Source organism: Channa argus, chromosome 11 (assembly GCF_033026475.1).
Source record: "Channa argus isolate prfri chromosome 11, Channa argus male v1.0, whole genome shotgun sequence".
NCBI lineage: Eukaryota > Metazoa > Chordata > Actinopteri > Anabantiformes > Channidae > Channa > Channa argus.
In genome coordinates this window covers 11,031,749-11,055,772 of record NC_090207.1, presented here as the reverse complement: position 1 = coordinate 11,055,772, position 24,024 = coordinate 11,031,749, and the positions used below count along the sequence as shown (strand labels likewise).

Genomic DNA, 24,024 nt, shown 5'->3' with positions numbered 1-24,024 from the left:
CACATACACTTGCTTGCTCATGTGCTTTAAGACGCACACTTGCCTTGTACAAGGGCGCCACTAAGTAGGCGCCTTAAAATAAACAACAGCAGAGGATGAGGGTTTACCTGCCGCTGACCCCATTGCGCACACACACACACACACACACACACACACACACACACACACCAATAGAGGTGTTTACTCATTGATTGTTGCCTCCCCAGCATTGAATTGACCAAATGTTGACCTCTTTCTTTGACCCTGAGGGATTAACTAAAGTTAAAGGTCAATCTGGTCAGACTGTCCCTCCAGTGGCCGATTGCTCTGCTTAAAAAAACAGACCCATGCTCAAATGATTGTTTTCCAATAAACAGCACCTGACCAAAGGAAAAGCTTGCTCACTTGACTGAATGCGAGCATGTGTTTTCTGCAGGTTCCAGTAAGCAGTTTCTCACCTGAGAGATCAGTTCAACAGGGGACAAAGTATGTGCCTCATTTATTTATTTTTAAATTTTTCTTTTTGTGGTCCAATCCAGAATGTGAGCCTGATTGAGAGGGGGAGTTTACTCCCTTCTTTCATATGCCTTGCAGGCTCAACTGCTGTGTGAGCTATGCAGCGGAGGAGGTCCTGAGAGTGCGAGGTGCCTCTGGCTGTGCCTGGTCCAACGATGTCGTGGTTGTGTGGCATGTGAGACATGCATTCACTGCTCTGTGGCAGAGCAGGCTGAATAGAGCTGGCTCTCCAGGCTTGAGAGAAAGAGAATAGGAGAGATTCAAGGGGAAAGGGGAAAAGGCTTTAAACAGACTATGGAATTTAGTTTGCCTTTCTAAAGTTTTGTCTTAAAGAAGGTCTTTTTTATATTGGTCATTTTCTGGCTTGCTGTATATTTTTCCTTACCAAGTTGCTCCCCTTCATAATCCCTTTAGTTTAACATCTTTCTTTACTAGTAATCACACCATAACTGTCTACTTTCCTTCTTTTTCATATTCTTCCTTGGTTCAAAGTTCCTGTGATCCTTCTCTGTCTTTCCTTCTCAATTTTCCAGTTTCAATTCCCAAGCCAAGCAATAGAAACTCATATCTTATTTACACTGCCCCTATCTAGATACGGCATGTTTCCACAGTGCTTCCTGTGTCTAAACTCCCAAAGGAAGGCTAGCCGGCTAGCTAATTCTTGTTCTCCACGCAGTGCTCAGTGCTTGCAGTCTGCATCCAGACCTCAGGGGCTATCACTGGTTCTACATTTAGAAACTCTTTGTTTACCACTGTCTGGATATTAGGGGAGGAACAGGACTTGGTCTGTACACTATGCAGTCATTCTCTAAACCTTTCAAATGATCCTCACCCTAGTGTTTTTATCTTCATCACCTCTACACTGTTTTGGTTTTGACAAGCATCAAGCACCAAAAGCTGGCATCAATATTCTGTTCAAATTCATCATCTTGTTTAGTTATTGTATGATTAGATAAGTATCTGACTTAAGTCGTAATTTAGCAAATTATAGATCAGGTTGAGGGTTGATTGTATATTTATATGTATATGTAATATGTAAGTTTTCACCACAGTCTTGTAGTTTTCTAGCTACATTGCTTGCCGGAAGTCTATTCTCCCTTTTCATTAGTGGCTAGAGGAAAATGATCTCTATGAACCAGCTCATGTTGTGCTCATTGATCAGTACAGGGTTTAAGTGTAGGTGAAGTAAATATCTACCATTGTTGTTACATGGCATTACTGAGGATGACTGTGTGCCTCTGTGCATTACTACCAGCCAGCCTGTCTTCTATTTTGCCCAAAACCTTCTATCTGGCAGCCTGTCTGTGTCCTGACTGTCTGGCTAGCTGTTAGCCTGCTAGCTGTCCCTCCTGGGTGGCTACATCACCTCACCTACCTCCCTCACAGCCTAGGGAGACATGGGTAATGGTCCTCTTTGATGTACAGCCTGACTCAATTGGACTGGATGGCAGACACACGCCTAAAATAACAAAAGCAGGGTAGGGGGGGGGGGGGGGGTTGGAGAAGGAGGAGGCGAGGGAAGGAGCGAAGCGATCGATAAAGCAGGGACACATTGCCTAATAAAGATTTATTCCCTTTTTTTTTCCCCTCGTCGTCCGCCTTGGCAGGCTAGAGAGGGGGAGGAGAGAATGTGATTAGTGGACCTCTTTTCCCTGGGTGCCACTGATAGCATGTGCATACACGTGCACAGCACTATGTATACCCCAATGCCTTCTGTGCACTTCTGCATCTCTTGTGTGTTTATCGGATGTGTGCGCCTCTCTCAGTCCCTCTCCCAGGAGCAAAGAGGGTTAAAAACAGTCTGTGTCGTTTGTTCTGCCGGCAGTGGCACTAGCAGCTGCAGCTGTGTCCCTGCCTCTCTCTCTTCCTGTCAGCTAATATTTAGTTAATCTTTGGTCTGGGACCTACGGGACTGGCCGGAGCTCCTGGTGCCCCATCCATCTCTCACTGATCTATATTCCACACTGGATCCCGGTGCCATTAACCACCACCAAGGGGAGGAGAGAATGGGATGGAGAGGCGCAGAGGTAGAACGAAGAGGAAAGGGCAGATGGGTGGAGCGAGAGCTGTAGAGCGACAGGAGAGTAATGGAGAGAACAAAGTGGCAGGCGGATGCTTTCTACCGTCTTAACAGAAAATGAGTGGAGAGGGAGGAGAGTTGGTTGGTCAGCAATTTCTTCTATGCCTGGATAATTTTAAGGAAAAGTCAAATAAAAAATTGAATGCCAGAGAAGTGAACAGGCCGCCATCTTTTCTTTAATCTTTATCTTTGTATCTTCCACTCATTCTTTACCTGTTCTTTTATCCTGCCTTATTCAATGCTGTCCTGATTTAGCCTTTTTATAGAGAAGAGCAAGTAAAATTACTTACATTCATTTGCAAAGAATGTAAACAACAGAGATGTAGAGTGTTTCCACATAGATGTGTGAATGGTGAAGAAGGAAAGAGGTGGCATAGGTTGAGGAGGGAAAGAAGGAAAGAGGCAGACATGTGGGAGTGAGTGGGCCACTTCATTGATATGCATTCTATAGTTATGAGGGGGTCCACCTGTGAAGGCTCCAAGCGCTGAGTCATTCACTAATGCAGAGGCTAAATGCTTTTATCCCAGACGCCTGGTCCATCTGAATGGAATATAATAGGCCAAAAGGGCTTTGCAGAAACGGCTGCTTGCCCCATGGCAAATCCCTTGCCCCTCGCTACCCTACTTTAAATCTTATTTCATTACTTTTATAGAAACAAATTGTTTATGTGCTTCACTTTAATTACATCACCTTCTCCTGTTCCAAAGTTTTCTCTTCTTTTCATCCTTCTTTCCTTGTTGTTTCTCATGCTGCACTTCTCAGGAAGCCACACAGAGCTCTATTCTCACACCAGCCCTTCTGTCTACAATCTCTGCCTACCACCCCCCTTCAGTCATGTGTGATCCCTTTGCTGCTGCTGCATTTTGTGTGTGGGAGGGGGGGGTGCTTGGGATTTCGGGGTGTGTTTAGGGTCATGCCTGCAGGTCGTATGTAATGAATAGCCGGGCTGTTGCGAGAAGCACAAGTGACTGAGAAGGAGGTAGCCAGATAATAGCACACCAGTGATGGAAGAAGAGGAGGAGGATGGATAGATGGATGGAGGGAGGGAAGGGACGAATGAGTGAGCAGGAGGACCAGTGAGGGAGGAAGGGAGAACTGGTTGCAAAGCCAGTGAGCCTTAACCACCTTCTGTCAGTCTGTCTGCTCTCAGCGCTGTTTTCTCTCTCACAGGAATCTAATGGCTTTTCCACTGTCCTCTTTCCAAACCTCCTCCACCGCCACCCTCTCCCCTTTCTTTCTTCTTTCTCTTCTCCCTCTCTATCACTGTGCAGATTTTTTTTCCCTTTCTCTCTCCTCTCCATCTCCTCACTTCCAGTTTTCCTGGTAAAAACCTCCAAAATCTCTGCGCTGTCTTCCCCTGCTACAACCCCTCCCTTTCCCTCCCTGCATCCTTCCAGCTGCTGGCCAGGGGAACAGCTGACTAAATCTAAAGCTACGGCCCATGGCTCTGGCCCTGGCCCCGGCCCCAGCTCTGCCAGCCTTCTCCTCTTCTCACCCCCGCCTCCCTCCATTCCTCCCAGCCTCCTCTGGCCTCTAGCCCTGGCTCTTCTCTCAGCAGCCTCAGCTCCGGCCTGGCCCTGCCTCTGAGCCTGGGCTCCAGCTCTGCTTGACTCTTAGCTCCCCTAAAACCATCCCCCTTCAATCCCACTTTGGAGCTGAAAGGCCTCAAAACCCCTCTCTTTCTCTCTCTCTAAGCCTGGCCTCTCCATTTCTGTTTTTTCTGTCTGTATTTCTTGCTAATTCAGTTGCTCCCCCTACCTCCCCGCTCTGATGGGCTGTAGCTGGGCCCCTGGTACTGTCCCAACTTATTTGGACTGAGGCCTCATCCAGGTTGGCTGCAGTTCAGTTCTCTGGCTCCTATACCCAGCCTCTCTAGCCAGGCATCTTTCTCTTTCTGGCTAGTAACAATAGTCACTATAACTCTGTGTGGATCGCTTTACTCCAAGCCACGTTTAGCTTGTATGTTTGGTCAGTTCTGGCTCAACACTTCCTGCAAAGCTCTTTGACTCCTAGTGTGTCTATTTGTCTCCTCGGCTCTTACTTCTGGACAACTCTTTAAGTCTTGTAGACAGGCTCAGCCTCAGCACAAACACATATGCTCAGCACACAAACACATGCATTGTGCAAGAGTGTAAAGCACATGACACATGACTGGCAGCAGGGGGAGGATGGGAAAAAGCACCAAGAGAGGAAGTGGGCCTTGTCACAACTCCAGGCAAGCCGGGAGCTCGAGTCTGATAGCTGTCCAGGGAAGGGAGCTTGTGTTCCCTCCCTCCTCCACAGCCCCTGTGGCTGTCAGAGCGAGGCTGCAGCCTTGTGTGATTCGGTGCAGGACCAGGTTCTGCCATCTCTCTTCTGAACAGACATTGCCCACAGAAGACACCTGTCAATGCTCTTCCTCTTCTCTGACATCCAACTGCACTGAGAGTGACAGAGGGATGACAGAATAAAGTTCAGAGAGCTCCCCACAGCTACAGGGTCACACACACTCTCTCACACACACACTCCCTTTCTGTGGAAGTGGGCCAAGGATGCCCAGCTTAGACGAAGCAGAGTTAGTTTACATCAGTCGAAGCAACATCAGAATATTCTGGAACACCTCAAAACTCCTTACAGATTATTATTCAGCCCACTCCCTGTCTGTCTAATGCCCAATACAGGCTTTGTCATTCTTGCTGTCTTTGTTGTCATGTTTTGTTGTTTTGTTTTGGTTTTGAGTGCATGTGTATGTGTGGAGAGAAATTTAGGGGGGAGAAAAGCAGCAAAAGTTTCCTTTTGGAGTCACGTTTTCTCTTGTTGACTGACAGATGCGGGACGATGAAAGCAAATCACAATGTGCCACTGACTTCAAAGGTTCCTGTGTTCTACCATTTATTGGCAACAACAGACAACATGCTCTCTCCCGATGTGAATTCTTCTAAATTGGGAGGGGGGGTGAGCTACAAGAAACAGAGGCAGATGACAAAGAAGCTACCATCCAAACAGCTAGAGGGGGTAGCTGGAGGAGGAGGGGTGCTAAATAATCAGACCTAGGTGCTGCAACCGAATTAGACTGCTTTTCAAAAGCATTCTCAGTGAAAACAGGCTTTTGATGCGCACTGTTTCTGATACCAGTGATGTTCGAGTAGAGAAAAAGTGACGGCTTGAAGTTGTAATGAACTCTCTCTGCTTTAGGAGGAGCTTTGGTTCCTCACTAAGGCTTTTTTTAGTTTGTTTTAGTGTGTGTGCTTTGTGTTCATGGCACATATTGTAAAAGCTAAGTTAAAGTTAACTGCTTGGTTCTGCTCTCTTTACCTTATAGGCTGTGTGTCTCTGTCTCTCTCAGGCTTCTTTCTCTTTCTGGGTAGTAACAATAGTCACTATAACTCCGTGTGGATCGCTTTACTCCAAGCCACGTTAAGCTTGGATGTTTAGTCACTTCTGGCTCAACACTTTCTTTAAAGCTCTTTGACTCCTAGTGTGTCTATTTGTCTCCCCTGCTCCTACTTCTGGACACACACACACACACACACACACACACACACACTTTGCTCGAAGCACATTAACACTTTCTCTATTTTATTATTATTTCTTTGGTTTAGCATTGCATCCATTGACTGCCACTGACCTAATTTGGGCAAATTTCAATGACCTACTTCATGGGTAAATGCTGACTTGCCCATGGGAGGAGATTCTCTCACACACACACACACACACACACACACACACTCACACAAACACAAATGTACACATATTCTTTTCTATTCTAATGATTAATATGCAGACCCTCATGGCACCGGGTATGTACCCCATCAGTTGGGCCCAATACTGTCCCCACACCCTTGCCTCCTTAAGCACTCTTGCATCCAAATGAACATAATGAGGATCTCAAAGTACAGACACGTGGTAAAATAAACAAAGCAGTCGACCTTTGTTGCATATGGTCTCAGAAGTGACATAGTCCTTCATTTCACAACTCTCTGAAGAGACATAATCAGCGTAATTTCATACAGATATGATTATTACTCTGTCTTCTACTGAAATGCTAATTTGAGCAATTGTGATCAGTGTGGAGATTCTTCAAGTGTTCAGGCAGTCTCAGAATTCCTTTAAAAAGTTAGCTAGATAGAGACAACTGTCCATGGAGCAAAAGTGAGCCTTTAGAATGTTTGGCATCCATTACCCACTTGTATTAAAATGAACTCAAGCATTGTTACGTTCCTCTAGCAGATTATTTCCCAGTTGACCGGACACATTCGACCCTCTGGAGGGTTTTGGAAAAAGTGCTGTCATAGTTGGATTAGTTTTGCCCTTTTTAACATGAACATAATTAGTAACAAAGTTCTCTGCCTACAGCCTCCCAGAAGGACATTGTAGTTAAAAGCAAGTCTAACCTGATTTAGTATTGTGATCACGCTATGTATTAGCTATTCTTTGTAGGCTTTTGTGCAGCCGTGTGTCTGTGTTTGAGAAAGAATGGGAGAGGTATTTCTGTTTTTGTATCTATGTGTGTGGACCTGCCCGCTTTCCTGGATGCTTGTCTGTGTTTGCCCACATGAATGCCCCCACAAATACGACCCGTGCAGGCAAACGCACATGTACATACACGCTTGCACTCAGCAGACATGTGTTGTCATGGCAACACATGCACATGTCAACTAAAGAGGCTCCAGGGTGAACATCGTCTTCCTCTTGTCCAGCAGGGTGCAATTTATCTCAATGTAGCCATGAAAAGCAGCTATTTACATGAAATGAGAGCTGTTTCTGGGAAATGGGGGTCTCTCTGAAGGTTTTGATGTCAGCTGCCTGCTTTTAGCTTGAGACTGGAAACCTAAACCATCTAGAGAGGTAGAGAGAGGGAGATGAGGGAGCTGTAAACCTACTCAGAGAGCTCAGTTCCGTCCTGTGGCTGCAGCTCTTCAACCTGAAAGTCTCTGTTTCCCCTCAACACACTTGCAGAAGGCAAAGTGTAGCATGTGATTTCAAATACTTACAGTTTGCACAGAGTAAATCTTACTCTCTTGCTTTATAGCTTATCCTGAGGAGAGTGGTCCTAACATCAACATCAATATTTACAGGAATAGCCCGCAGGCAAGAGAATCGACCACCACTATTCAGCAAAGACACAGTCAACCTTTCTCTTGCTCCCTTTCTCCTCTTTCCTCTCTCCCTCACTTGTCTTCATCCCAGTTGTTCCTTTTCTCTGCAGCAGCCTGTCGATCACGGCGCCAGGTGACAGAGATATATGTCTGTATGCTGCCATTGTTTCGCATGTGTGTGTGCTCACAAGGTGTGCCGTATAAATGCATGTGCAGCATCTTCGAGGGGGCCACAGCTTTGACACAGGCTCAGCAGCTATTTAAGAGATGCTGGATGACGCGTGTCAAGTGATATTAAATATGAGTGAGCCTCCCCTCCTCCCTCATTCTCTCCCCCTCTGCTCTTCTCGTCCCTCCACAACGGACTGTGTCTACTGTGGTTAGTGTGAGCTATGACACTTTTCACTGGGGCTTTTGGGGGGGCACGTGTAATGTATGAGCCCTCACATCTCTGTGGATAGCGTGGACACTTTGGCCTACATAAGCTCTTAGAAGGTCAACAGATGTACAGCTGAATAGATACGGTGCCTGTGCCATTATACCTGTCCCACATTATGTGTGCTTTGCTCTTTGTAATTTCATAATCCAAACAGATCTGTGTTAAAGCTGTGTTTGTGTGTGAGCTACATATTTGTCTGTAGCAATAATAATTGCTTGGTAATTGCTAAGTAATGGGTGTGTATTTTGGTGGTTGCAGTGCTTTTGTGTCGTCTAAAAAGATAGATGCTGCTACAAATCCAGGTCACTCACAGACAGACTTATATTCAGTGTCTAACACAAAGATGTCGATAGGTTTACTCAGCCATACAGTAAAAAGGCAAGTTGCTCATAAACGTATAACCTATTACCTGGTTTACCTGGTTTAATTGGTCTGTGCTGTTATGTGTGTTAGATAATAATGTGAAAGTATGAGTAGTGGGCTAGTGTGCTTAGTGCTATAATGGGAGAGTCTGAGGCAGAGGATGTTGGGGGATGTTGGGCAGGGCTGGGTTTACGCCAGGATGTGGCATGTGCTGCTGAACAGACAACGGCGAGTGTGACCTCAGTGACTCCAGGAAGGAAAGGGTTAAGCACGAGCCGCAGGGCTGCATGGGCTGCGTTACGCAAACTGGCGGCTGGCTGGAGCTGAAAGGGGAAGTGCTGAGCTCAGAGGAACACTGGCTCAGAGCCACCGCTCCCTCCTCCCTCCTCTGAAACTTCCCCCTCTGCCTCCCCTGGCCCTCCTCCCCTCCTCCATGCTACAGCTGAGCACTCCTCATGCTTCCCACCGCCAGGCGTGGTGATGTGTGTTTGTGTGTTTGTGTGCCTGTGCTGGAATGCAGCTTCGCCCTCGGCTGAGGCTTGTGTATGTGTGGGTGTGCACGTGTGTGTGTGTGTGTGTGTGTGTGTGTGTGTGTGTGTGTGTGTATGTCTGTCTGTCTGGAATGATGCCTTCTCTTGTCTAGTGTGTGACATCAGTACACACAACGGGTCAGCTTGGGGGTAGGCAACTGTGTGTGTGTGTGTGTGTGTGTGTGTGTGTGTGTGTGTGTGTGTGTGTGTGTGTGTGTCATGGGAGGGGGAAACCGGGGAGGAGTCAGTTATTAGAGAGAGAAAAAGGAGGGAGGAGGGGCTGTTTGTGAGCAGAAGGAGGTTGACTGCAGGGATTCACTGAAGCCAGTATGCGTGCATGCATGAAGGCATCATGAGTGTGTGTCAATGGGTGGGTGGGTGTGTGTGTGTTTGGTGGACTGTGTCGGGTGACTTTCCAAACGAAATGGAAAGGGTAAAGAGTGTAAGGTTATTTCCTGGCGTGGACAAGTGAACCTCTGAACACACTCTAACTCGCGCATGTGCGCAGACAGTTGTGCTGTAGTTTTCAGTCCAGTGGTGTTAGTGCCCTGTTATTTTCGTATGCAAATGAATTCTGTTTGCCTTCACTCGTTTTGGCTTCCACAGACATGGCTTTTTGTTAATGTGCTTTGCTAACTTAACAGAATCTTTATTGCTTCTTTTTTTTACCTAATTTTTGCTTTTGAGTTTTTTTACGTCAAAACTAATTTCTGAAAGATGTTTTATCAAAAAACAAAATCACAAAAAGGATTTATAGGTCAAATTAAGCAAGAGAAACAAGTCTGTAATCTGTTCTGACAGCCACAGCAAATGTTATTTTGACACACTTTCTGCCTTCAAATCTAATAACAGCTTCACATAGCTTCCACCTCACAAACACACATCCCAAAGACATTGTTAGTCATGGATCTCCATTTTTTTTTGCTTCTTTTTACAGTGTACCTGATGCTGTCTTCTTGACCATCACAGACCAGCTCATCTTGACCCAGACTAACCTCTTTCATAGGAAAAAGTGCTATAATGCCTTTACTGTATAGCTTTTCGAAAGATACTCAAGCCTTGAATTAGCAGACAACGCCTTTTCAATGGATCCCATTACCTCTGTCTATAGCTGGTGTGACTCTACTGGGACAGACCCCTGCTAATTACACTCATTCATTTCCAGCCAGCCGTAATTTCATTCACACTAATGAACCTTGCACATGGATTGGGATAATGTATAGTTAATGTACAGCCAGGAGACAGAATTAGCAGGCTACTAACTTCTCCAGTGTCAGAGATTTGTTAAATGGCTGCTAATAGGACAGTTCACCCAATACAGGTGCCTTTCTGAAATTACACCTATACTAAAGTGTTTAATAGTTAACTTTGACAAGCACAGCCTCCCTTGTTAGAAATATTATTTCATTCAACGAAAATATCCTGAAAATAGCATTTGTTTTCTCTTGTTCAGCTTGCATTAGGTGTTAAGCACTATGTTATTCAAATTTTAATCAATAGCTGTGACATTATGGTGTATGGCGTGTAGCTATGTTACAATCAGTGTTATCTGCATATAGAAGATTAGTCTGACATTTGCGGAATATGCTTAGAGTTAGATCAGAAGACTGATCCCTCTTTTATTTGTACAATAAATATGACGCTGCTGCCAACAGCATGTTAGCTTAGTTCAGAATTAATACATGAGACAGAGGGAAAGGCCTAGCCTGGCTCTGTCCAAAGGCAACAGTATCCACCTACCAGGAAACCTTGACGTCGCTGTTCATGGAAAAACAATGTGGCACAAACAGTCTTTCACTGCAAAATCACAACTTGTTTTAAATACTTCAGTTTTTAAACAAAGGACACATGAGTTATTATGGTGTTCTTTGGAGTTTTGTTACCCAAGTTTTTTTGGTTTTTTTTGTAGGTTTTCTGCATCCGGGCCTTCCATCTGTCAGCAGCAGAACTCATTTTCTGATCCCTTTAGCTATTATCCTTTATGCCTTTTTTTTTTTTTTTAGTCTTGATGTGATCGCATCTCTCACTGGAGGTTTTACTGTCTTTCAAGGCTGGTCAACCTTCTGAGTGCCAACCTTTGGGATCAGTCAGCACAGCAGAAACACCCGCTCTGGCTGACAGGCCCAATCCAGCAAAATTAGAATCCATTTTGAAAGTGATAGTTAGAAAATTGCAAGTCATTCCTGATGTACCGCGTGGAAACTAAGTGGCAGCAGCCCAGTAGTTGACTGTCATTTCAACTGCCAGCTGATGACAACTCCAATCACCCACGCTGCCATCAGTGCACACACTCACTCACACACATAGGCATAGAGATATTGTTTCCTTCCCATCCCTATGATTAGCATACATATTTTGCTGTCAGAATCTCAAGCGGAAGTAAAAGCATTGAAATTCATAGGATATCTCAAAACATTAATTTATGCTCATTTGTGTCTGCCCAGATGCACATTCAGACTGTGAGGGAGTCCATGCATGTTGGTGCACACCTGCAAGTGTCTTGATGTGTGGGTGATGAAAACGCACCCGGAGACAAAAAAAGGCCTTTTGGTCCACCAGAGGGTTTAAGGCGTAAATATGGCCGCCCCTGGAGCTCAGCTGTGTTATTCCAGCCCGTCCCACACCTAGGATGCACACACACATTAACACACACGCCTGGAGCAAGGTCTCCTGCAAAATAACATTGATCTTTGTTTATAGTCTCTGTATGGGTCCTTCCTTATAGGACCACACACGTATGTCCTCATTGTTACTCACACAGACCTACTCTCTGAGATGCTGAAAGGCCTTGTATTTGTCTTTGTACCCCTATTAATTGGAGCAGTTTAAGCAGCTACAGTGAAGGAAATGCTCCTAGCTGTGGGTGTGACGGAGGCAGTGTTAGAGGTGGGCACAAATCACGACCCTTCCTCGACCTGCTGCAGGGCCTTACTTTTCTTCAGTTGTGCTTCAGATCTCCTTTCAGCAGGGCCTCTCAGTTCAATCTAACCAAACAGATTGGATTTTGGTCCAATAGCCTTTTCTCTCTGAGCTTTTCGCTAGCTGTCTTTAGTGAACATAAAGTATTATCCCATGTTAAAACTTCAAATATTGCAGGTGGTCCGCTCTGGATCAGACCTTGAAGGGCAGAGTCGGCTTTAGGTCTCTGTCTGTCTGCAGCTCACAAAGTAATTTGATTAATGCAAGGCCAAAGTGAATCGAGGCAGGCGAAGGGGCCTGAAATATCTATTTACTCTCTTTGTTTCTCTTCAGTCTTTGTTGACTCACTTTCACACCACCCTGTTTGGTTCATCTTATTTGTTGCGTTAATCATGTATTCAGAATCCATCACACAAATACTCTCACACACACATGAGAGCCGCCCTAACTGCATGGTGTCCTATTACATTTAGGTGACATTCACTCATGAAACAAATCAGCCAATAAGCTTAATGACCTTCCCACTGCTGGGCCTGATTTATTTATTTATTTTTTATTTTTTCAATTGACTAGAATGTTAATTTGTCTGTATGTATGTTGCTCGGTTTGATTTGGAATACTGAGCACTTTTGTGCTTAGGAACGCAAATCTTTCAGGCTCGGCCCTGATCCCCACTGACTACCTTCATGGGGGAAGCTAAATCCTGTTTTATAGGGTGCTTATAAAGGCGGTAGTCTTCCATCGAAAAAGATGTAACAAGAGCAGGAGTTCACTAGTACTGAGGCCCCATGTTGAATAGATGGGAGTGGTCCTAGCTGGTCAAGAGAGGGCATGCTGGCTTATCAGCACTTTTACAATAAGAAAGAATGATAGAGCTGTTTGGGGGAATGCTTTTGATGTGGGTCCCCTAAAGAGTGTGGGTGGTCCACAAGCCTTTGGAGGGAGGGGATTTGAACATATATATATACATATGCTCATTCTCCCTCGCTCTTTCACACACTGTGCTTGCTGCCTTACACTGTGCTTTGGGCCAAGTGTGATTTCACCAGAGCGGTCAGAAGGGGTTTCTAGGGCAACCTCACAGAGGCCTTGTTCTAAAAATGGCCGCCATGGTTACTTTGAAAGCCAACCCTGGCCTCTTGAACAGGCACAGAAAAGAGCCCTGAGCACCACTCAGGGAGGGGAGCTGGGTGGACTGGGTGAGGGGGAAACCAGCCTCTTTAATAGCTAGCACATGAGACATTGAAGTTTTCATACCCACCCAACCAGGAGTCATGAGAGGGGCGTGTGTGTGTGTGTGTTTCCCCCCTTACCCAGCTAAACAGTAATATCCCTGTACTCAGCGCTTGGCTAAATTAAAAGGGCATTTTTGGCGTGGGGGGCACTTTTTGGTGCCCAGACGATTGGACGGGGAAAGGAGAAACTCATTACCTACCCATCTGTCAGAGAGTGAGACAGAGAGAGCTGTGGGAATGTGGATGGAAGGAGGGACGAATGAAAAGGGCTTCGAAGGCGAGAGAGTGAAAGTGTCCATTAAAGCAAAGGGAAACCCAGCAGACTTTTGAACAGGAAGAAGTCTTTTATGACGATTTAGTTTTTCATACTCTGTGTTTTGAATTTTATCCCTAATAATTTTTCCTATGGGAGGAAGAAAAAATTTGCAAAAGAAAGTGGAGCTGCTTTAACAACAGTCTGATAAGTGTGAGTTTGTGTGTGCGTGTGAATGTATTTGTATCAGAGGATTTTTTCTTTTGAGCTCTCTCAGCCCCACATGTTTTTGATGTTCTCTTTTTCTCTCCCCTCACTGGACCAGAGGCCACTCTTGAAACTCAAGCTCGTGACACACACACACACACACACACACACACACACACACACCTACACACACACACACACAGAGACACACACACACACACACACACACACAGAATCTCTCTCTCTCTCTTTCTCTCTCTCTCTCTCTCTCTCTCACACTACATGTATTAAAAGCCATTGCTCATTTGTATGTTGTTACACAGCTAAATAAGTTAGCCCTCCATTCTACAACCAGCTGCACCATGTAAATCTTTTTGTCTCATTTAAGAGTGGCTCAGTATTAGTTTCTCTCTCTCTCTCTCTCTCTCTCTCTCTCTCTCTCTCTCTCTCTCTCTCTCTCTCTCTCTCTGTCTCTCTCAGCTGTAGTCATATAGGCTTTGATCACAGCCGATGCAAGTGGCTGCCATATTCGATCCACACCCCTCTTCTGTGGATATTGTTAACGAACATGTACTTCTTCTGCCAGCTGGCTTTCAGAATGGAAAAGCATATCTCCATGGCAATGTTCTGCAGTTCTGCACTGTTAGATATTTGCAGCCAACACTTCATACTTCTACAGATAATACTCAGCAAAAGGGCACATAGAACAAAGCAATTCTATTTCTGTTTTGATGCCTTTGGAGTATTGTAGGTTTGCAACATTCATGTTAATGAATGCTTGTTGAATTTTGGATTGATTATAACTTATGTAGAGAGTATTTAAACCGCCTCCCATAGTGTGTGTGTTTCTACAAACGTCTGTAGTGAAACTTTACAACCAGCTTGTTCATTTTTATATGCATATGTTGGAGCACACATCCAACATTATAGGCAAAGGTTGTGACCCTGTTTATTTCTTTTTCTGTTTTTCTTTCTGTTCACTTGCTAGCTCATTGCAAGCCTTAACCATCAAGGAGGAAGGAAAAGCTATTTTGACCTGACCTCTGTTCAGCTTTCTTGTGTACCTCCTCAGCCCATTTCCATCTATATCCTATAAAATATTCAACTCCTGCTCCTCCCTTCTTACCTAATGTAGAGACCCAGAAATCGCTTTGATATCTGCGGTAATACATGCTTGATATCACAGCGATGCGTGTACTGAGCCCTTTGATAAACATATTTAAGAGATGTATGACTTTGCCTGGTCTACTTGCATTTCAGAGATCTCTCTTGGGCACATAAATGCATTCAAAAGCTGCGCTCAGTCTCTCCTAACCACTCCCATTATTAATAAATGCATGATCTCATGCTGTGGATCAATGTTTTCATACACGTGTTTCTCTTTCATATGCTCATCAGTATTTGTTTTAGCCCACTGTCGGGGACCCCGCCCTGCTTATTCATATTCATTCTCACATAATGACCAGCCATGCCTCCGGATGCAGTGAGGAAACGATCAAACATTATATTCAAACAAGAGCTTGTATTATTTATACTGAAATGGCCGTGTTCACTGCTTACTTCCTCATCTCCTTCTCAATTCGTCTTGCAGTGGATCGCCCATCTGAGTTCCTGCATGTCAATTTCTGTCAGGCTCACGTACTTTCAATCACAGTCGGTGGACTGCAGCTGGTCTCGATCATGCTCTCATGATAAGAGAACATGGGGCCTTTGGCAGGTGACTGTGGCCAATGGAGTCTGTTTCTTATAATTGCTTAGCTCCATCCTGAGCGCGTTCGTTCTTAAAGAGATTTACTTGTAGATTTAATGTAATTTACTAAAGGGCACTTTGATTGAGTTGATCAAGTCATTCAATTCTCATTTAATAGATGCTGAGGTAAAACTTCCAGTTGTTGGCTGCGTTGGGAGATGATAAATGCCTGTTCTGAAACCTCTAATCTTAAATTAAGAATCAGTGTTTGGATTAAAAGACATTTATCGTATTTACATTGCTTTTCAAATGTTCTTCTGAAAAAAATGAACAAATTTTCTCTCCCACTTTTTTTAGGTTTCCATCTGAGCGGCACAGTGACAGACCCTGCTACACCGTCATCCCCGGAGCTCGTTTGCAGCGTCAGCGTCAGCTTTGACCGCTGCAAAATCACAGCAGTAACATGCACCTGCGGCAACAAAGACATCTTCTACTGTGCCCACGTAGTAGCACTGTCTCTTTACAGAGTACGGAAGCCTGAGCAGGTCAAACTGCACCTGCCCATCTCAGAAACTCTGTTCCAAATGAGCAGAGATCAGCTGCAGAAGTTTGTCCAGTATTTAATATCAGTCCACCACACAGAGGTGCTGCCCACTGCACAGAAGCTGGCTGATGAGATTCTATCACAGAACTCAGAGATCAACCAGGTCCATGGTGAGGAAGTGTGTGTGTGTGTGTGTGTGTGTGTGTGTGTGTCTGCCAATGTGTGTGTCATTGTGTGTGTGTGTGTGTGAGGAATATTGTTGTCATGTTTTAGACCATGTGGGTTTTGGGCATCTTCCTTCCCCTATATGCATATGTGTATTGACTGTGTGATGGAGATAAAGCTTGGCAGGGTCAATGTTACTCATTAGTGCGATCCAGACAGTAAAAGAGAGACTCTGTGTGCCACTAATCAACACTATGGATACAAAATATACCTCAGAGAGAGAACAATGCAGAGACATAAAGAAAGTTGAATATCTCTTTATTAATACTGTACTTACTGCTTACTTCACTGAAAAAAGACAAACAATGAAGGGTAAACAACACAGGGCAAGAAAATAATGTGTCTCTTTGATATGACAAATGGAGTCATACAGAAAATAGACTTGAGGAACTATGAGAGAACTCGGAAATGGGGACAGAGAGAGGAAAGGAAAACAGACAAATACTTGTGAAAGGAGAGAGGCAGATCTGCAAGAGTTCTGTGATGAAGAAAAAGCTTTAAACATGCTATTAATCTTTTCCCATCCCCCTTCCAAATATATCAATATCTCCAGAAATGTAAACTAAACCCTAAGCATAGTAATGTTTGTAATGTAATATCATGAGTGTTTCATCACATAAATGTCCTCACAGGTGTAGAAAAGTTATTAAGCAGTTTTTGCTAACCGCGGTTGATAAGAATAATGTGTCCAGCAGCGAAGGTAAAAACTGAACTCATGTTTGAAAAGTGTTGCTTTTTTAAAGGTAAATAGAAACCTCCAGAATCCATAGGTTGCTGAAAAAATATACTGCATATTACCTAAGAAAATACCATGTAACACATGTATGTGTGTAGGGGCCCCGGACCCCACAGCAGGAGCCAGTGTGGACGATGAGAACTGCTGGCACCTGGATGAGGAGCAGGTTCAGGAGCAAGTCAAGCTTTTCCTTTCCCAGGGAGGATACCACGGCTCGGGCAAGCAGCTCAACCTGCTTTTCAGCAAGGTCAGGAGCCAGCGACATTTATTCATCCACATACAGAGCATAACATTTTGCATACAACACATACCACCCCTGGCTGCTGGGGCCACAAGTGTGCTCTGCCTGTGTAGGATCGCCTGTCACCATTTAGGTTTTTTTTTTTTTTTTTTTTGCTTCTCTACAAGAACACGCAGTCTCGTTCCTAATAAATACTTTTCTCCTCTCTCCAGTGCACTTGTATTCTCATCTGTTCTCTTATGAAAATAGGTCTTCGCTTTCATAGCAATCTCAGACAAAGCAACTTTTATACTGGCACATACATTAAAAGGCATGCTGTCTCTAAGCAAAGGTAGATTGAGGATAAAAAAAATGTAAGGGAAAGAGAGTGAAAGAGGTAGAGAAAGAGGGAAAGCTTGCACTACACACTGTGTACCCATGATTAGACAATTATATGAGAGGTGTGTTGTGTGTGTTACTTGGTATACAGTGACAGTGCCGGGCCAGCATTAATGTGTTTTGTGCTATGTAAAGACTGCAAGCCAAGGCCATTATCATTCACCCTGCCCGGCTTTTAGAATGTCTCTCGGCTTCATGCTCTTTGATGCATTTTATATCCTTCTCAGCTCACATACACACCCACTGACAGCAACATATACACTCACACACCCACACCGAGAGCCACATACAAACTGATACATACACAGAGCTGCACTCAAATCACAAAAACACATATACTGTAGTCGCATTTGTGTATGAAAGTGCTCTTGTGACTTTTTTGTAGTGTGGGCTTGTGAATAAAATGTGTGTGTGTGTGTGTGTGTGTGTGTGTGTATGTTTGTGTGCGTATGTGTATGTAGTACATCTGTTTTTGATTTTCACCCTTTGTCACTGAAAAAAATAGGATTTGGGAATTCCTTTAAGTCAGTGTTTACCCGTGCACACAGGAGTGTTTCCTGCTGACCACTACAGTTAACAATAAACAAATCCCTCCTGTGATTAGCACAGCTCAGAAAAATTTAGGAGGAAATTCAGTTGCTGGTTATGCACCAGAGAGGGGAAGAGGAGTGTGTTAAATTGCTGAGTGTATGCATTTCAAATGCATACTCATTTTTGTATTCTGTATTTTAAAAAAATTTACATTACAAAATTAAAATGCCTTACTTTGCTTTTTTCTTTTGTTTAATGTGAGCAAAAGGATTTTCCTTGTGACTCTTAAAGGATATTTCTGTCATAAGTTGGGGGGGGGTGGGGGGTGGGGGTGGGGGCAAGGACAGGTGTTGTAATGACTAAACAACATTTAAGAGAAACCAAGGACAAAACAATGGGAAAATCAAGATTTAGGGGAGTGTTCCTTTTGCATGGCCCTGATTTTTAAAAATTGAAAATGAACTTGATTTGTTGAATGTTTGAAGTCGAATGCTTAACCCTACAAAGTGAATATATCCTCTCTCGGGTTTCTAAAATTAGTTTAAAAGTGTAGGAAAAGATGTAAATGGAACTGTGTGCACACAAAGAATTTTTTTTTTCTGACAATGTTTTCCATGAAATTCCATTCCTTGGAACTGTGTGTCTCTGTAAGCACAGTTGTGTTGAGTAGATAACCCAGATCAACAGCTCCCTCAGGAATACTGTACAATAGAAAAGAAATGATCGGGTATATAATATAATATATAATGATAATATAATTTATTAAAGCCATACAAACCCATACAATCACTTGATTGTGTCATTGATAATCTTTCATATAAAATGTTTGGATTTAAGCGCTTGTGTGTTTGTGCGAGAGCTGTTTGCCTTTTTCTCTTATTCTCTTTGTTTAAACTGCATGTGTGTGGATCTGTACTTAACCATCCCCTCCTGTCTCCTCTCTCCTCCTGTAGGTAAGGGAGATGCTGAAGATGCGTGACTCAAACGGAGCGAGGATGTTAACACTGATCACAGAACAGTTCATGGCTGACCCACGCCTGGCGCTGTGGAGACAGCAGGGCACCACCATGACCGACAAGTACAGACAGCTCTGGGACGAGCTGGGTGAGGGGGAAAACACGCACGCACTCACACACTACACACGACACACAGAAAGAGAGAGTGTCTGAAAAATGTCCAAACATACCTACATCTCTTTTCCAGATTTAGCAAGGTGGGTGTTCGAACCTAGACACTGACACAAAGGCACAAACACACACACACACACACACTTTTTTTCTTGTTTGTTTGTTTGTCTTTGTTTTAAGACAGCCCACACAGACACACTCTCAGACACACATTCTCGTCACTGACAGCCCGGTCTCTCCCATTTGCTGTGAATGTAGGGTTTGGCAGCTCAGCAAGAGTGCCTTTGTGAATTACAAGCCATTTAATGGAGCACATCACACCTCTTCAAAACCCCAAGTATAATGACCTTTGTAATTTTTTCAAACAGTTCGCATTATATATTTAGTTGACGTGACAGAGTTCTGCTCAGTATACAGCTGTTTGGTTTGATATAGTGTGTATTTCTTTTGACAGACGTACTGTACCTACAGCAAAAACACATCCTTACAAACCACAAAACCAACAAGCCCTTCACCAGGACAGCAGTCATGTTGTCTCTTGTCTTTGTTGTTTTCCTCTAATGTCGTGGTTGATACTGCTGCTGCTGCTGCTGTTGTTGTTGATGATGTTCGTTTTCTCCCTTTGGTCTTGTTCTGCACTTTGTGAGGACAGTGGAGTGATCTCATCTGTTTCAATCCCACGTATTTTTGGAAGTGTGTGTGTATGGTCTCTTTGAAGTCCACACTTCAAACCCTTCTTCCCAAGTCCTTATCACTCCCCCTGATGTGTGGTGAATGCTGCCTTTCGGCACCGCTCTCTCCCTCTCCTTCCCTCTTTCTGTCTCTCTCTCTCGCTCCCTCTCTTTTGTCTTTCTCCTCTTCGAGCTGCAGCTACTCCTCTCTTCCAGACACAAAGCCATGCCTCATTCACCCATGTCTCCTTGTCCAAATCATGTCTGCTCCCATTTCATTTTCAGAGCCTCTGCCTCTGTTCTATAACTTTTGTATTCTTTTTTCTCTCTATATTCTGTCTCCGTCCTTGTCTTCGTCCTTCCTCCAAAACTCTCTCTGCCTTTACACACATGCATACACACACTGTTGAGTGTATATATTTTCAGCAGTCTTGAGAGTAAAATCCCTGAATGTACTTGCATCCCCAGAGACATAGCCACTTTTCATATTCTGTTTGTTCCAATTTACTCCAAAATGATGTGTGTGCAGTCAGCATTGCCTCGGGACTAGTTAAGTTCTGTGTTTCAGAGTTTTGTGTTCCAGTGCAAGAGGGTGGCAGCATAGAAAATGTGCTCTTAAAAAGAAAAAGAAACAACATTGTGATGTTGCACACGTTTGAAAACTGCCGCAAGCTCTCAGTCTTACACGATAACTGCGTTTAGGATGGTTTTAATCTCAAAAGAAACTTCTTCCTGCATGATATGACTCAGTGCTTACATCATTGGTACACACAGGGAAAGGCAGGTAAGTGAATTATGTATGTTGCTGTTTGTGTTTGTGTCCAGGTGCCCTATGGATGTGCATCGTACTGAACCCCCACTGTAAACCTGAGCAGAAGTCCTCATGGTTGCGCCAGCTGCGCCGATGGAACAGCGTGGATGTCTGCCCCTGGGAGGATGGTAACCATGGCAACGAGCTGCCCAACCTCACCCACTCATTGCCTCAGGGTGCTCATGGCAACCAAGGTCAGAGATTGACAAGTCTAGCATGTCTGTCAATAACATATTTACTTTGTAACAATACACCTCACAATTGTAAAGGTGAGAGGTGACATGTAGCATTTGTAAGCATCAGGAGTAAAGTCTCTGCTCTCTTTCACACACGGACGAATGCTTTTCGCCCAAAGAATTATTCTACATGCATTTAGTTTTTATTTTTCTTTACTCATGAGAATCAACAAGTTAAGTCAAGAAGTTATTTTTTTCCATGTGGCCCATTCACTCAAAATGCTTTTGTTCAGTTTAAAGAAAAAACAATGTCTCTCTTCCTTTAAAAAACGCTGGCAGATTTTTTAGTGCAGGAGCCAGGTTAGGCTGCCAATCTTCTAGGTGATGGTTATGTTTGTTTACAGCAATTATGCTAATGCTTAAGATGCTGTTAAAAATATAAAAATGCTGGGGTTTTTAAGATAAAAAAGCAACCGAATGACCGTGCATGTGGGCCCTACCGGATTTTTTCTCACCACATGAAAGTGTAAGTAACAAATCCTGCTCACTCCTATTCACTCCTCTTCCTCCTTCTGCAGAGATGCGCCCCCACAGGACTGTGTTCACACGAGCTATTGAGGCCTGTGACCTGCACTGGCAGGACAGACACCTCCAGCACATTATTGCCAGTGACCTCTATGCCAACTACTGTTACCATGACAACCAGGAGGGCTCCCTCTTTGACTCACGTGGCTGGCCCTTATGGCATGGTGAGTGTGTGTGTGTGTGTGTATACGCCTGAGATTATTCTCATTAGGTTGGATTAAGAATGTAAAGAACCAAAAGAAAGAATAAGTGTCTTTTCCTCAGAACATGTCCCGACGGCCTGTGCCAGGGTGGATGCTCTGCGTTCACATGGTTACCCCAGAGAAGCCCTCCGACTGGCCATCGCCGTGGTAAACACGTTACGACGGCAACAGCAAAGACAGCTGGAGCACTTTCGTCGGCATAAGAAAGGTAACACTATATTTTGTTTTGTTTTGTTTTTTAATTTTCACAACAATAATTAGTGAGCATACAATTTTCACAAATTTATTCATATATTATTATATTATTATCACAGAATAATATCAAAAAAGAACAAGGGAAAAAGACACAAGGATTGGGAAAGTTGTCTAAAAATTTTTCAGCTGTTTTTTGAAAGCTGGGCTAAGACAAAACATGTTTTGTTATGTTAAAATTTACTTTTTAAAATTTTTAATTTTATTTTTATTCATTGTCCTTCATATTGCTTGATTTAATTTGCTCATTTTTCAAGTAGAGTGCCGAGTTATTCTGTTTTTCCAGTTCTGTTTTGTGAAAGCCACTGAGTAAGTTGGGATATGTCTGTAAATATGAAACAGTGGATGTGTCTTCATAGACCCTTCTCTTAAACAGTTTTTTTTAATCTCCTCTGTCTTACCTCAGAGTTGCTCCATAAAGGCCATACCTCCATAACCAATATGGAGGGCTGGGTGGGACACCCGTTGGATCCCATTGGTACGCTATTTAGCACCCTGACAGAGTCAGGACGAGCAGGAGAGGAGGGCTCCAACACCTGCTTAGACCTCTCAGGTACTTTTAACTGACGGTAACTAGCATCCTGAGTACAACCCTACATCCACATATAATTAAACAGAGCTCTGGTTCTACGGCAGCATGTCAAACAACAAATCCTGACCCAACACAAATACAAAAATATCAGAATATATCATTTCATCATACTGTATACATTACATTGATAAAAGCTATCGATCTAGTAGCTACCACATATATAACAAATCTAACTAATAACTGTAAAAAACAAAACAAACCTCTATAACTATGCAACATTTACCTATGGTATTTACTAAATATATTCACTTTTCACCAAGTTGGATATTACTCCAGAGGACTGTTTTTTTTTATATAGTAACAGAATACATGATTACAAAAGAAATTTTTTTTGTCTATGCAGCTGTATAATAGGACATATTTTTCAGGTGGTTTTCATATTTCTTGACTTACATTAGAATTTCATCGGAATGTTAGAAAGCATAGTCTTAGGGCACATCCACTTTTTATCTTTTTTTATTTTAATCTTAGCATGCCTGCGCTCTTCTCCTACGCTCGTACATCGCTCTGTCCCTCATCGCCTCCTCTGCTCACAGAAATAGTGCTCTCCTCTGACATAAAAATGTGAACAGAGGAATGCTCCTGAGGCATTGATCATTATTTTTGGACAGTTGTTGGTTTTCAACCTCTATTATGTGACTGACACAGTGGTTTTCCATAGGAGACACACTCATCCTGTAGTGTACAAAACCTCAAAGGAAAACACGGACACTGACCGCATCTTTATGCCAACTCACTTCCTTAATGTCATCTTTTTGTTTTTGCTTTTGTTTCGTTTATCAAAGATTGTTCCAGCGTTGTGAGCCGAGCTGACCTCCAACGAATGCCTGTGCAGCGATTGCTGGGAGATGGTGAATCTTACATGGCTCTGGCAGTGGAGACCGCTCTGATTGGCTTAGGTCAGCAGCGGGTGATGCCTGACGGGCTGTATGCTCAAGAAAAGGTGTGCCGCAATGAAGAGCAGCTGTTGGCCAAGCTGCAGGAAGTGGAACTGGATGACTCCCTGGTCAAAATCTTCCGTAAACAGGCCGTCTTTCTACTAGAGGGTAAGAGAGCTTACGGGTTAGGTTTCACCCATACTGGCCGATTTTATTCACTACATCTCTACACATACACATAGACACACATCTACTCTGTTCTTTCTCTCCCTCTCAGGCTAGGTGCTTTCAAAATCTTGCTAAAACAGGAAAAAACAAATACCGAGACATCTGTCTCAGTATTTATTATCCTATCTTTTTGTGGTGCAAATAGAGGCTGAGCTGCTCTGGGCCAGACCAAAATGAGCTCTTTACACAGTAACACCAGGAGTATTGTGTCAGCACACACATGTGTGCACACGCAACAGTGTGTACATTTACAGGACTGGAGGTGGAGAGGAATGAGGTTAGGTTATGGGAAAGGTAGTAGGAGGAGAAGTAGTGGGGGAAGTGGCACATCCTGGAGGGCCCAGCCCACTCCAGTCCCCACCCAAACCCCAGCCCTTCCTTGGCTCTGGTGCGACCACCCACCTCTGGCTCCGTTACTAATAGAGCACCAGGCTCTGAGGCCTCTTTGGGCCCCTGGAGGCTGCAGCTGCGCCACTGTGTGATGTGGTTTGTGGCTTAGGAGCCTGTTGGGGTTTAAAATAACCCACCAGAGATGAGGGGAAGTGCAGGAAGAGGG

At 43.9% G+C, this 24,024-nt stretch overlaps 1 protein-coding gene across 2 annotated transcripts in view; it reads left to right on the top strand.

Moving 5' to 3' along the window:
- The window catches only part of LOC137136262 (zinc finger SWIM domain-containing protein 6), a 41,667-nt gene that overhangs the window by 7,366 nt on the left and 10,277 nt on the right, over positions 1-24,024 (top strand). The window contains exons 2-10 of one of the 2 annotated variants that reach the window (XM_067521462.1): positions 416-465; positions 15,648-16,004; positions 16,894-17,042; positions 18,899-19,049; positions 20,569-20,748; positions 21,309-21,479; positions 21,580-21,726; positions 22,177-22,323; positions 23,148-23,408. In XM_067521462.1, the coding sequence (XP_067377563.1) occupies positions 15,875-16,004; positions 16,894-17,042; positions 18,899-19,049; positions 20,569-20,748; positions 21,309-21,479; positions 21,580-21,726; positions 22,177-22,323; positions 23,148-23,408 (1,336 nt within the window). In that variant the 5' untranslated portion in view covers positions 416-465; positions 15,648-15,874. The remainder of the gene's footprint in view (positions 1-415; positions 466-15,647; positions 16,005-16,893; positions 17,043-18,898; positions 19,050-20,568; positions 20,749-21,308; positions 21,480-21,579; positions 21,727-22,176; positions 22,324-23,147; positions 23,409-24,024) is intronic. The other variant, XM_067521460.1, reaches the window with a different exon arrangement.